Raw genomic sequence first — 15,814 nt, forward strand, 5'->3', positions numbered from 1 at the left:
TAGGTAGTTTACAACCATATGGTTTAAACATAGACCTTGATAAAGGTACCCCTCATATAACGTGCTGAATGATAGAAAGGCACTTCGACCTGTCTTAAAAGTAAAGGTTTTATTTTTACCTTTTCTTCCTCCGGATCAGCAGGCACATGAAGAATATTACGAACTAATAGAAGAATCCTTTCAATAAGTAGATTATGTTCCTCTTCACGATTCTCCCAGTCCTTTGTACATTTAATATAAAATACAAACTTCAATTAACTAGAGTTAATGTTATTTAGTCTGATCAGCTAAGCAAATGAATGAATACAACTTATCTGTATGTGTGTATGTGTGTATGTGTGTGTGTGTGTGTGTGTGTGTGTGTGTGTATGTATATACACACACATACAGAAAGACAGACACATACCTCTAAGCAGTAATGTAAGTCTTATATAACACAAAATGAGAGGTCTAGATAAATATATATTTTATTTATTTTTAACATTAAAAAGTTTGTAAGAAGTTAAAACAAGTCTTGCAAAAAAAGGAACAATCTAGTTTAAAATGTAAAACTAAGACTTTACTGTCTTACATACCAATTGCAGCAAATCATACAACTTTTCGCTCAATACTCCAAACAGCTTCTCATTTGCAAAGGCCTGAAAATAAAAAAACATTGCTTAGGTAAGCCGCATAAACATTTGGGCTGTAACACGATTCTAGGATTATGTTTCTTCCCATATTTAACTGGATTCTCTGCCCATGACTGGTAAATTAAAATAATAATTTTCCACCCTCTATAAGCATATAGATATATGTTTGTGTGTTTGTTAATGCACAATTATACAGGCTTAACATAATGAAATCTCCACTTGTCTCAGACGAGTGTGGCATTTTAGCGGATGGGTACAAAACCTGGTGTTTTTCCTATACTTAGCACTGAGTGAACTAGTAACGTTTTTGTAGTCTGATAACCCTAGTGGGTAAGTTTTAAGAGTATAAATTATTTTCAAGTCTTTAACATGTTGAGGAACCCATAACCCTCATGGCATGAAATAAATATAATTAATAGCATGTCTTCAAAACTAATAAGGCAGATTTAGGATTTACACATAAAAAAGCAAGATTAATCTGAAGTCTACAAAACCTATATTTTACATAAAGCCATCACTAGATTGGCCTACCAGGAGATTTCTCAGTGTGGGCTGCAGCAACTGGGGCTGGCCTGCTACAATTTAAGAGGGTGGTGCTGCTGTTGAGGCAATGCAGCTGTGTTACCTCTCTTCTCCTCTGAGCTGTATGTATTGCGGTCACAAAGTACTTCCTTTTAAGCTTTATTTCCTAGACCAAACTGTTTTGAGTTTCTTCTCCAGATCACACTATGGGCCTCTATTTAAGAAGCCGCAAATGTAGGATCAGGAGTGCCTTCGGGTGCAGGTTTGCACAAGAGACTACTGCTTCTTAAATGTGCTACACCAACTGTAAAGTGGCGTTTCTAAACCTCAACTTCTCCGAACAGGAAGATTGACAGCCCCTGCACGCACACAATCAGAGGGCGGTGTTGCACATGCGTCAAATGTCGGCTCTTCTTAAATGGAGCCCTATGGATAATCATTTTTACACTGAAAGGTAGTATTTTTTTTATTATTATTGCAAACTAATATAATTCAATTCTGGGGAAAAAAATATTTAGGGAAGGAGTATCCCAGTAATCTTCTTGAGGAAAAATGGGGCGTGTGCATACTACAGACAATTAGAAGAGAATACTTTTAGATTTCACATCATTTAACAAACATAATGAGCTTTTACGGTGTTGTAAAGTAGCCTATTTATGAGATATTGGAACTTTATTTAACATCCCTTTAATAACACAAGATAACAGAGCCATTTTCTACAACATTATAAAACTGGATTCAATATTCTGTCATGAGGCAGGTAAGCTTACCTCCTTGTAAGCTTGTAAGTAGGATACAATCTGCAGATAATGATGTCTAAATGTAGGGTCCTGGGGAACCTTTCCAAAGCACAGGAGAGCTGGCTGAGTGAGGTTTACCATTAGCCTAAAAAAATTAAAAAAAAATTTAAATTGGAGGCTGTAAACATTCATAGTGACACTCAATGTAAGAATTCAAAATAAAAGCACAAAATTATACAAAAAAATAAAATAATTATGATATTACTAAATAAGTGACACTCCATGATAAAATGATGTGGTAATTCAGGGGTAATGCTCAAAACTTGTATTACAGAAGAGGAACCACCCATTCCTTGGGTATTTCTTCAGTATTAAATTGTTAATGACAGCCAATGTACTCTGTGCAGCGGTTGTCATTTTGGCACTAAGATTAAATAGTGCGGCTCTTGCTGACAGCATCAAGACCAACACTACTACAGGGTACATCAGTGTTGTTAAGATCTTATAAGAGCAATATGCCTCTTCAAAAAGCTAAATTTATTCTGATGGGGATGAAAGAGAGAGAAAAAAAAAAAAAAAAAAAAGAGAGAAAAAGAGGGAAAAAAAAAAGAGGGAAAAAAAAAAAAAGAGAAAGAGAAAGAGAAAGAGAGAGAGAGAGAGAGATTTTGCAAAACAGATAATGTATGAGATAATGTGTGCACGTGAAAACAATGGCTTAAATATTCTTATGACATTTCTAATTTAAAGTGACTTTATATATTAGTTATATAAGTTGTTTTTTTTAGCTAGTTAAAAAAAAACCTCCATTGTGGCTCCTCTTGTAAAAATGATTGGATGCTTCTGCTGTAAAAGGTAGAAAGTACAGAGACTGATAGACTATGCTTTATTACCGCACATTGGCATCAAATAGCTGCTTGTCTTGATGGTGCTGGATGACCAAAGGGACCAAATCATTTTGCAGAATCTGTGCAGCTCCCAACTGTTGACGGATATCTCGTGTATCATCCTCATGTCGCAAGTAGCGAATTAAATCTTTCACACTCTCTAAAGGGGAGAAGGAAGAGAATGTGGTAGTCACAATTAAAAAGTGAAATGCTGAACAGCGCAGTAATAATTACATGTATATCACAATCTAATTTTGCATCTGACCAGAAGATAAAAAGACAAATGACAAGTGTGTGATATATTGAGATATATATATATATATATATGAGACAAGACAACAACAGGAAAACTGCACCCGGTCTCCGGATTCAAAGGTAAGTCGCCAAATTGTATGCCCAAATAGTATCCACAATGTCCTCAATGTCCAAAGACAATAACTCCAGGGACTCTCCAAAGTAAAAAGCAAAAAGAAACTTTATTGTTGCTCCATTAATCACGGCTGAATACACATTTCACACACGTATGTGGTCAAGGCAGGTCAAACATGTTTCGTATGCTTCATATATGTTACTTCCTCAGTGACCATTGTTTTAATCACAGCTCAGAGGGCCCTTATATACCCTCATGTAACTCCACCCCTTTTAAATATGCTTAATTAGAAATCCAATTAGGAAAAATTTTAACTATTTAATTAATATATGGGGTCAAAACAGAAAAAAGGAGCATATACAAGTATGAATTAGAAACACAAAAATATCATATGGGATGTCCTAAACTGAAACATTTGAGAAATATTCATTTATTTAATAAATAGATTAACATCCCATTCTGAGTTTAACCCTCTTGGTACTCTGGTATCCAACTGGAAAATCCAAAAGACTTCCCTTTTTTTGAGTATGTCTTCTCTATTGCCCCCTCTGGGATGTCTAGGGACAACTTGGATACACTGAAAGGTCAAGAGGGAAACATCCGAATTGTGTTCTCTTTTAAAATGCAAGGACACTGGCGTAGTGGACTCGGGGTCTTCAATTGACCTGAGATGTTGTAAAAAACGATCTTTCAGGGGGCGTGTAGTGAGCCCAACATACTGCTTGTCACACCCTCTGCAGGTGAGGAGATATATGACAAATGACGTATTGCATGTGGAATGTTGTCTGATTTGGTATGTTTTACCTGTGGACTGAGAGGTGAAGTCAAGACCAAAAGTGGCAAATGAACATGATTTACACCTGATGCTGCTACATTTAAAGAAACCAGGCTTCAAAGACAGCCAATTTTTCTTCTTGTTTAAAGGCAGCATGGAAGGTGAAACCATATTACCCAGGGTCTTATTTTTGCATGTAATAAAAGGACACCCCTCATGTACTAGATCTCTAAGTGTCTCATCAACTTCCAAGATAGGAAGAGAGCTCCTCACAATATTACAGATTTTGTGATATTCCTGACTGTAAGTAGTAATGAATTTGGGCTTGTTCTCAGTTTTATCCAATTTGGTTTTGTGTATAAAGAGAGAATCTCTATCAATATCATCTACTTTGGATTTAGCATCCAAAAGCAGCTTGTGATCATAACCTCTCTCTAAAAAACGGTCTGTCAATTCCTTAGCATGTACCTCATATTTCTCATGTTGGGAACAATTCCTTTTGGCCCTCATATATTGTCCTCTGGGTATGGCAGAGATGGTGTGTCTAGGATGGCAGGAGTTTGCATTTAATATAGTGTTTCCAGCAATTTATTTACGATATAGCTGTACATCAATCTTTTGTTTATCAAAATTGGGATAAAGCTCAATATCCAGGTAAAAAATCCTCTCCTCACTACTTTCAAATGTAAAATTTAAGTTTTCAAATCATTGTCCTGTAAATGTGCTACAGGACACACTTCAGACTTGATAAAGGAAGGAACTCTTCCGAAAGCTTGTCATCTTATAAATGTATAGTTAGTCCATGAATATGATGATGGAACCACTTGGCCACCTCAGAGATCAGCTACATTCACATGTGCTGATGCCAGTCGGAGTATACAAAGACTGTAAATGCTGAGAGGAGTACCCTCTATGCATGTACACAGTCTGCCTATGCTATGAGGGGCGCAAGTAACATGTAAATTATGTATGTGTATATATATATATATATATATATATATATATATATATATATATATATATATATATATATAGTACAAAATTAATAATTTCATGATTCATCAGTTACAGAAGAGACAAAAAAATATGCACCAAATATTACATTGACATTATACAATTATAGAACATTATTTGAACATGTTCATTATTAACAATTTAATTTTTCTTTATCACTTTGGAGATGTTATATTAAAACACGGAGTATCTTATGCCTAATTCAAATATGGCATTAGATAGATTTTATCTCCATTCTTCCCAACCTATGTAATATTCTATTTATTTGTTTGGACTTGCAAAATTACGGCTGTATAGGAATATTTTGATATTTCACCTGGGACTATATATAATGGGCTAACGGAGCTAAAATTTGATTTTTTTTTTTTACATGGAGGTTCTAATGTGCTAATAAAGTCACCCCATTTTTTTTTTTATTTCTTTATCATATAATACATTAAATTTTTCTGTATTCATTTGATCTAAAAGAGCAGACTGAAATACATGCATACTGGGTCCATTTGAAGCCAAAAAGCTAACTTTTGCCCAGAAGTGGATATTTTTAGGGCATTCTCAAAGGAGGTGTTTCAAATTAGGGTAATTTAAATTACATTTAATACATCTATCACAATTCGACCACCTTGCCGCCAGTTTCGGTATTACGTAGAATCAATGTAATAGTTTAATCTGTGATTCCCTAAAGTATGAGTCATGTGTAGTTATAACATTTTTTATACTCTTTTTCCATCTCTTTAGTATCTAAATATATCAGTGCTTCTCTTTGCCATCCATCTATAATTTTTCCCATTACTTCACTTGACCTTGAGTTCAATAGAGCCCTATAGAGGGCAGAGTAAGAAAATATTCCTTTATGAAAGCCTTCTATCATGCCCTGTAGTGGATGAGGATCCCATAAAGAAGAGGTGGAGACTTTTATAATACTCTTTATATATTGTGATATTTTAATATAAGCATAAAAATGTGATTCTGGTAAATCAAATCTATATTGAAGTTCCGAAAATGTTCGCAGAGACTTATTCACCGGATCTAACAAGTCTCCTATCTTATAAATTCCCAATCTTTAAATATATGCGATTCCATGCCTGCACTGAAATTTGGGTTCCCTCTGATTGTTAAATAAATTGATCCATTCATTGGGCATTTTAGTATTCTACTAATCTTGAACCATGCTTTTAAGATTCCTTTATACATAATGTTATTTCTCACTGAAGAGTCAAACTCTCATTTCTGTATGCAGTGCAAATGCCATTTTCACTCCCTTTAAAAATATTTTTTCCCCCAGAGAGTTAACATAAAAATGCTCTGTTCCAACTAACCAATCTATAGCCGTTCTTGCTAATGATGCAATATTATACAGCTTAATGTCTGGAACCCCCATACCACCTCCCAATGTTGGTTGTTTCCTTTTATCTAAATTTATATGGGGGTTCCCCCCACCATCAAAGAAACCTGTTGAAGATCATGTTTAATCTCTTAATATCTTTCCTTGGGATCAGTAATGATAGCATATTTAGGGGATATAAAATTTTGGGTAAAATCATAATTTTAATTAAATGTACTTTCCCATCAATGAAATGGGCAAATTATTCCATCTTTTAAGAATTTGCTCTATGGATAAGTATATTTTCTCACAATAAGGATTGCACCATATATCCGGGGTAGAGGAAATATTTATTCCCAGGTATGTTATAAATTTAGGAGGAATTGTGAGTGAAAATTGTAAGTTTTTATCTGGATCTTGTATAAATAATAGCATGTCGCCCGCATATTGAGCGAGATGGTATTTTTTACACTCTACTTCTAAGCCTGGATATATATTTCTCAATTTAGTCGCTAGTGGTTCCAGGGCCAGGTTAAACAAGAGGAGACGGAGAACATCCCTGACAGGTTCCTCTGCCCAGGTTAAATGTGGATGAGATCTCTCCATTGACAATGACGGAGGCAGTGGTGTTAGAATAAACACTCCTTACAAAATTATTAAAGGGTCCTTTTATATTATAGCTTTCTAGACATGTTAAATACGGTCATTCAACCCTATTTTCTTTTAATGTTGGGGACAAATACAACCTGTAAGAATATTCTGTTTAATGTTATAATTTCCTAGGCTCCCAATATTTAGAGTCTTGTAGTTATACATCTGGTTTCTTGTCATTTACAATATAGGGAAGGAGCAAGTGGGGTACTTTGAAGGATACAATAGCCATAACCTCTGCACAAGGAAGGTAAAGCAAAGGACATGTCAGAGATCCATCAAACTTTCTTGAACATGAAGCCTTTTGAACGTTCTAAGCATTTATCTCTGGCAATAACACAAAGCTGATACATGTGTATATTTGGCAAATATGTTGTACAGGGCTGAAAAAAACATTTAAAACCAGAGTGGTCTTATGTGCATCTGCAAATATTTGTGTCAAGAGTAAGCAAAATTTGTGATTTTCAACACCTAAAACTTTTTTAAAACAAATATAGCAAATTTACAAATAAATTATGCAGGCGCCAAATAGCCCCAGAAAAAAAAATGTCCCTTAATAATTATAGCATACACAATTTTAAAATAACCTTTAAAAGCAGTGTTAACTAAACCCAGTTTATTGGGACACAGAGGACAACATATCCAGTGGATATCTATTTTTAAATGCTGATCTCTCTCTAGCAACTAAGGCAGTTATAAATACTTGATATATGCTCCCAAGTTTTTCATTTTGTGTATACCTGGATTCATTGTCTAGTCCAAAAATACTTACCCAGGCAATCAGGTTCTTTATGGTAAGTGTCTCCTTCCAAGTACCCCAAGGCACTGCAAGTTGCTAATAACTCACAATTCATCATGTACAAGTCCATAAATCTCTTGCCACGCTAAAAGGGGTAAATTATATCTCCTGAAAAACAAAAAAGACAAAGTGTATGTTGTTTGATTATAAACAATTAAGGTTTAAAAAATAATATTATTATTATTATTAGACTGATAGGACCAACCATTTAATGTTTTACCCAAGATACAAAATTACAGGCTTGCAAAGATTAGTATGTTTCCAGTCAAATGCCACAATACTCTGGATCTTTTATTGCAAATAGAAGATCAGAATGCTCTGATGCAGGTCAGGCAGGCAAGTTTAGCTGAAATAGCTACCAGGCTAAAATGGCATCTTCAAGGAACATGAAATGCCAAATGCACATTGGGCAAGGAGTACACGTCTTGTTTCCCCCCCATCACCCATAGGGAGACTATCCCCAGGATCATATTTACAAATGCAAAAAGCTATTATTACAAGCTATTGAGCTGCTGTTCTTTCCTGGCAGACTGCTTCGCTTTCCGTTTTGCATATGTAAATATGACCCTGGGGAAAGTCTCCCTAAGGATGATGCAGGAAACAAGAGGTGGACTCCTTGCCCAATGTGCTTAGAGGGATATGGCTGAACCTCACTGATGAGGCCCAGAGAAGGCTGAAACGATCGCCTGGGGTTGCCGGTTTCCTTGTTCAGAGGAGAATTGCCTGGTATTTCAGGGCTTGACTGACCATGTCGGCGGGATCAGACTGATATACTACAGGAAAGTTTTCCTCTGTGAAAAGCACAATTGGGCAGAAAGAAGCTACTCCCAGGTGGCAACCGGGCCATAGAACAAGCTATTGAGCTGCTGTTCGCTCCTGGCAGACTGCTTCTCTTTCTGTTTTGCATATGATCTCTTTGAGACCCTGATCTAAAAGCTCTCTATGTTCAAGCAAGATGATTAAGCCCTAAAGCTGCTCTTTTGTTTTACCCATTACAAAAATCAGCTGATATAGCTTTGCATCTCTATACTGGGTGCTGCCGCCATCTTGGAACACGTATCTTTCGATCTTGTTACAGAAGTAGTGCACTTTCACATATCTGTGATGTTGCTAGCTTTTTGACAGCTGTATCTTGGACTTCCTAGCTAGCACAATAGAAAGCAGAAGAGTTACATGTTTGCTTTTTTTTGTTTTACAGTTTAAAAATTCCATAAAAACAAAAAAAACAAAATTGTATTTTATCAAAAACGTAAAATTTGTATCTAAATTACACAGGAATAAATTGTATTAAATATGCACAGCGTAAATCATAATTTAAGTGCATTGGATGCGCAAAAAACACTGAAATTCGTACTTATAAGTACAAAATACAAAGCATAATTGTTTTCATAAAATGGGCTCAACGTGGGCATTCATTGGGCGTCTAAGAAACTGCCTCTCTAATCCTAGTGTAATTCTATAAAGATTTTTGTACTACAGATCTCAGTTTGTTCTCGCAAACTAAAAAGGTGACAAGCTTTTCTTAAAACACTCAAAATACTTATAACTCTAATAGAAAAACAAATGCATATAAAAATATAGGCAATTGTAAGATGTTATATACAGAAAGCAGCTTAATGTGATTTATATTGGCTGCAGGATTTACTTTTCAACCCCTACAAACATTTGCTGCAAAAATGAACTCATGCAATCGTCAATGTGATCATGTGATTTCAAGACTGGGATCAGATCATCGGGGTGGGACTGCCTACATTGCTAGGCATGCCCCAGTCCGATCTAAAGTTTGTCAAAAGAGAGAGGCTGCAGGACGCCTTATAAGGTAGGATGTTCAATGCCGTCCTTCGGCATTAAACACCAGTGCTGTTAGGACGGCATGGAACATCCCAACAGCGTGAAAGAGTATAAAGTGCACCCCCTGCTCACTTCACTCTAGAAAACGAAGTGTCCTTTCCAGCAAGCTCCATTACTTTCATTAGGAGACATCTAGCTCGCCACTCCCAGGAACTGCCCCTTTTTTACAATAATTCCACTAGGGCGGCTCCTGTGAGGATCGGCCAGAAAAACTTTTGAACTGGCTAAGTTAAGATCATCAGGCCCTTAAAGGGACAGTATACACTAGGGCTGCACGATTAACCGCAGCGATTAAATCGCCACGATTTTAAATCGTAGGAGTATGCGATTTACAACCCTGCCCACTATGACATCACCTATGACATACAGGAAGGCTCACTGCCAGGGAGCTCTGAAAACCTTGCTTACTTATTTCAAACAGCGGGTTGTCTGACAGATTTTAACTCCTGACATTCCGATCAAATCCTCCGGATCCACTAGTGTGACTGTGCCTTGTAGCCTTAGACTGCCGTTTCTGGTCAGTGATATCAGGTGATCTCCTACAAGCTACTGCCAGGGAGCTCCGTAAAGCCTTGTTTGGTTTTGTCAAACAGCGGGTTATCAGTCGGATAACAACTCCTTGCAAACAGGTAGGAATCTCAGGATCGCCTGTTTAAGGCTATATCTTGTCACCTCAGGCTGACGTTGCCAATCAGTGGTACTGTGTCCGCAAGGTAGACGGTAGACCTCTGTTTAGTAAAAGGGATTCTTTAGGCAACAAAGCTTAGGCCAGTAGACTGTAAACAAATGTTTCCGGCTAGTTTGCAAAGCACTGTGGGTCGAAACATGCCTCGACTGAGTGCTATGGCAGAGCACATTTGTCACAGGACATGGTTCCAGTAATCCATGTCCTTAGTCTGCTTATCTTCAGCGAACTGTTTGCAGGCTTTCTTGTGCATCATCTTTTGAAGACGACAGCCATGCAGACCTATTTGATGCAGTGTGCGGCGTATGGTCTGAGCATTGACAGGCCTACCCTCCACCCCTTCAACCTCTGCAGCAATGCTGGCAGCACTCATACGTCTATTTCCCAAAGACAACCTCTGGATATGACGCTGAGCATACGCACTCAACTCCATTGGTCAACCATGGCGAGGCCTGTTCTGAGCGGAACCTGTCCTGTGCCCACCGTGCTGCAGCTCAGTTTCAGGGTCTTGGCAATCTTCTTATAGCCTAGGCCATCTTTATGTAGAGCAACAATTGTTTTTTTCAGATCCTCAGAGTTCTTTGCGATGAGGTGCCATGTTGAACTTCCAGTGACCAGTATGAGAGTGTGAGAAAGATAACACCAAATTTAACACACCTGCTCCCCATTCACACCTGAGACCTAGTAACACTAACGAGTCACATGAAACCGGGGAGGGAAAATGGCTAATAGGGCCAAATTTGGACATTTCTACTTAGGGGTGTACTCACTTTTGTTGCCAACGGTTTAGACATTAATGGCTGTGTGTTGAGTTATTTTGAGGGCACAGCAAATGTACACTGTTATACAGGCTGTACACTCACTACTTTACATTGTAGCACAGTGTCATTTCCTCAGTGTTGTCACATGAAAAGATATAATAAAATATTTACAAAAATGTGAGGGGTGTACTCACTTTTGTGAGATACTGTATGTTTAACAGTTGTTTTTTTTTTGTTTTTTTTTAAATCGCAATCGCGATTCTTCATGCCCAAAATCACGATATTCATTTTTTCCCATATCGCCCAGCCCTAGTATACACCAATTTTCATTTAACTGCATGTAATAGACACTACTATAAATAATAATACGCACAGATACTGATCTAAAAATCCAGTTTAAAAACTTGCTTAGAAGCTCACAGTTTAGCACTGTTGAAAAGGCTAGCTGGAACACCCACTGCAATTGGTTATATAGCAAAAAAAGCAGACACTCCCCCCTCCCCCGCATATGAAAAGAATCTTTACACAAAGAGTAACAAGCAAGTAGGTATACATCAGTAGTCTCCTAAAATTTTGGGGCTTGGTTAGTAGTCTGAAAATCAAAGCAATGTTATTTAAAAATAAGCAAAACTTTTTTTTTTTTTTTTTTTTTAAATATATAAACACACACTGTATAGGCTATATAAATATATCATCTACCAAACATTTATGCAAAGAAAATTCTAGTGTATAATGTCCCTTAAATGTGCATACAGACTACCATTATTGTTCTACCCAAGAAGAACACTTTGATACACCGGCATAATGAGGATTTGAAGGGGTTTGGCAGCAATAAGAAATTTGATTGGAAACTGCAGGTAAGCCTAAGAATGTTTTTCTTAAACATGTTACTGGCAATGTAGAAGTATTGGATGCAATGTTTGCAACAGTGTAAAGTTGTTTGTTTTGGTTTCCTAGCCCTTGACACAGTCCACTGTGAAAATGCAGAACTGAACCAACTAACACCTTTGAAGGGTTAAAATAACAGAACAGCTTTTAAAGAGAGCTACAAGCACAGGAGATAAAAAAAAATCAAAACAATACCATGGCGAGTAGTAACTATTCTACTGTACTTGTATCCAGCATTTTCCTATCCCATTAATAAGAAACACATGCTGGCCTTATGCTGCTGTACGTCTGGTACCCAAGACTTCCTGACATGCACCTACTTCTGTTGATCACCAGGATTAGCTGCAAGTTTTACAAATAAACCATGTAGTGGCTGGAGGACTAAATGCAACATATTTTAAAATGTCAATATTTACTTAAAAGGGACGGTAAAGTAAACTTTTGTGATTCGGATAGAGCATGCGATTTTAAACAACTTTCCAATTTACATCCGTTGTCAAATTTGCTTTGTTCTCTTGATATCTTTTATTGAAGGGTAAAACTATGTAGACTCATAAGATCCCAAGAGTGTGCACGTGTCTTTAGAACTCTATGGCAGCAGCGTTTATCAACATTGTATAACAAAACTACAAATAATGTTGCAAAACACTGCTACCATAGAGTTCTAAAGACACGTGCATACTCCCGAGCTCTTATGAGCCTACCTAGTTTTACACTTCAATAAAAGATACCAAATCAAATTTGATAACATAAGTAAATTGGAAAGTTTTTTAAAATTGCATGCTCTATCCAAATCATAAAACTTTACTTTTGACTTTGTCCCTTTAATTTAAAATCAGAATTCTGACTAAATTTCTCTTTAGGAAACTCTTAAACTAAGGCTTAATAAATATCCAATTTAGGACTCAGCAAGAATATGAAGAAGCCCATAACATTTAATGTATCAACATATGAAAAATAATCCAAACAGAAGACACAAGTAAAGTCTATGAACCTGTCTTCAAGCCTATACTGCAAGTGCACAAAGAGCAACCAATACTAACAAAGGTGAGATTTGACACAGATAATTTTCTTTTTACTTTTGTAAAACTAAGTGTTCAGAGTCGTCCCTATGATTAAATGATACAAAATTCACGATTCTATTTTCTTAATTTCAATAAACTTCACCTAAACAAAACTTTTCTGCACAGCCATTCAATGCCTTACATCCACCAACACATCCAGCCTTACGTCACATTTAACATTATAACTTTAAATTGTCCGTCCCTTCGCCCACCATATCCCTCTGCAAAAAAAAATATGGAATTGTGACATTTTCCATTTTTTTGCCGCGAAATTATCAATCAGATAATACTTTTCCCTTTCAACTTATCCTCTGCATGTTGTTATATCGCCCAGGTGTACCGAGGTAAGGGTTAAAGTGATTCTCCCTCCTGGTCAACTCTTCTCCTAACGAAACTTACCTCCGGTTGCAGGTCCATGTTTCCCGGGTATCACTATCAATCCATACCTCGGTAGTAACTAGCTAGTTCCTAACTATCTAAAGGGCCGCTGATGTCACCAAAGTCACGTGATAACAGCGATCACATGGTACACCGAAATCCTGGATTCACATTGGGCGGTAGAATCAATTCCTTTAGACCTAATAATGTTTTGTTAGTTTACTTGTTTCCCAATCTGGCAGCATGGGACTATGGGGTAATATATTTATTTACTTATTTTATAAGAGACCGTACCACGTGCCCTGTGGAATATGCTTACAAGTCAACGCACACACTGCATTTGGTGTATGTTAAAGATAAAAATACACCAGTTCACTGTGTTTGACAGGAAAAGGATGAACTCTGATTCCATGTCAGACTAAAGAGGTTAGCTGATGTGTGGCGATAAAGGGTTCATCAGTTTATTGTTTCATAGGAAAGTGTTGATACAAGGTGTGAGATACGAGAGAGATCAGCTCTACATCATATTGACTGGGACATGTAGAATGTGGGACATGCAGAAAGTATGAGTGTGGACAAGGACATGTGTTGTGTATGAGGGCAGGAAGGATGAGAGGGGGACATCATGTAGTGTGTATGTGGAGTGTGTAAGTGGGGAGGAGGTTGGGAGGGGTGTACTGTGTTGCAATTTGCTTGACAAAAATGTGTAAACCTTAGGAGTCAGACTAAAACTTTCTTTAGTGGCGCATGTGCCAGAGATAGACATTTTCAACCTATGAGACAAGTTGCATGCGTGACCATTCAAACTAATGCAGAGAAAAAGGACAGTCATTTTGCTATCTTTTGGAGATTGCATTGCAACCTTTTATTATAATCGGCGTGGACAGAAAAGTGTCAACTACCACATTAAACCAGTCTTTTTTTTTTTTTTTTAATTAAATGCCCTACTGGGCACAAAAGCTCTATTTTTCTATTATAATTAAAGGGAAAGGAAACCCAATTCTGTTCTTTCATGATTCAGATAGAGCAGGGGTGGGCAAGAAGTAGATTGTGGTCTACCAGTGGACCACAAGTGAATTTTGAGGTGACCGCCTGTAAGATTTCAAAAGTCTGCATAATAAGAGAAAGATTTCTCACACATTTACGGCGGCGAGGCTCTTCACTCAGACTCTAGATTCTGAGTGAAGAGTTTCGCCACCATAGATGTGTGAGAAATCTTTCTCTTATACAGACTTTTGAAATCAGCTATGATTCTGAGTCTATGACAGCGGTATGGGCACTGTACTTCAGCATGGGCGACGCGGCTGTACCTGAATTCGCTGCCCCAGCTTTGGTTACAGGACCTGCCCCCTAATCAACCTGACATGACATCCAGCCAATAAAATTACTTTTTAGAATGAGTCTTGAGCCGTCTTGATTGTGAGACTACTTATCATATGCAGGCACGGCACACAGATGAGGTTGCTTGACGGTCCCAGCGTGACGTAAAGAGAGAGCTCTCGCAGTAAGTAAAGGCAGAGCGCGGCTGATTTTTAAAGCTGTATTATTTGTGTCAAAAATAAAATTTTCTGCCAGCAGGTCCTATTTGTGTCAAAAATACAATTTTCAGCCAGCAGGTCCTATTTGTGGCAAAAATACAATTCTTTGTGTTTTTTTTACGGGGGAATCTTGGCCTGATGCAACGCTGGGATTGGAGGAAGCCGGATTCGTTATTTTGGACCCGCGAAGACGGCTTGCGACGGGCGGAGGAAGTGCTGGAGTGACTGCCATGATTAAAAGGTAAGTTTTTGAAGAAAACAAGTGAAATGTCAATTTTGATGAATTAAAGTGCCCTTGTTTTTAATAGGTTTATCAAGACTAGTTTTTCAAGACTAGGAGAAGAGGAGTTTTGCATGATTGATACAATATGCTTCAGTTTTAGTAACATTAAGTTTATGGTATTAAAAGTCTCCAAAACTCTGAAATAGGTCAACTAGGTGATGAAGGGAGTTTAAGGGATCAGATAGAAAGACCATTAAGTCATTAGTAAAAAAGAGACAAAGATTGGACACTGTCATGAAGCAACAATCCTGGGATTTTAGGATTGGTCCTTATGGCCATCACAAAGGGTCTTATAAAAAAGGGGGAAAGGGAACAACCATGTTTCGTGCCATTACTAATCAAGAGGAGCAAAACCGCAGACCCTGAGCTACCATCGTCGGAGAGGATAGATATTCTGTCATTATACAGCACAGCACATTCATCATATTTATACAGAGCAGTGTACTTATCAGGGTATAGTGTATAGAAGCACATCATTATACAGCACAATGTACTCACTGCCAGTGTTTGTGTGTGTGTATATGTTTATATATATTTATTTTTGTAGTTAAAAAAGGAGAGCGCCACACACTGAGAAATGTATATTTTAGTTACTTAGTTACAATCAACTAATTATTTTATGCCACTAGTATATACTAGGGGCGCGATCCGATATACG

The 15,814-nt window shown here is 37.3% G+C and overlaps 1 protein-coding gene across 1 annotated transcript in view; it reads right to left on the reverse strand.

Annotated features, from left to right (window-relative positions):
- TIMELESS (timeless circadian regulator) overlaps positions 1 to 13,524 on the reverse strand; it is a 254,574-nt gene extending 241,050 nt beyond the window's left edge. Inside the window, 6 exon segments of the mRNA XM_053705509.1 lie at positions 120 to 221; positions 576 to 638; positions 1,925 to 2,039; positions 2,785 to 2,938; positions 7,682 to 7,816; positions 13,357 to 13,524. Of these exon segments, the coding sequence (XP_053561484.1) occupies positions 120 to 221; positions 576 to 638; positions 1,925 to 2,039; positions 2,785 to 2,938; positions 7,682 to 7,778 (531 nt within the window). The 5' untranslated portion in view covers positions 7,779 to 7,816; positions 13,357 to 13,524.
- Positions 13,525 to 15,814: the final 2,290 nt, after the last annotated feature.

Source organism: Bombina bombina, chromosome 3, assembly GCF_027579735.1.
Source record: "Bombina bombina isolate aBomBom1 chromosome 3, aBomBom1.pri, whole genome shotgun sequence".
Lineage (NCBI taxonomy): Eukaryota > Metazoa > Chordata > Amphibia > Anura > Bombinatoridae > Bombina > Bombina bombina.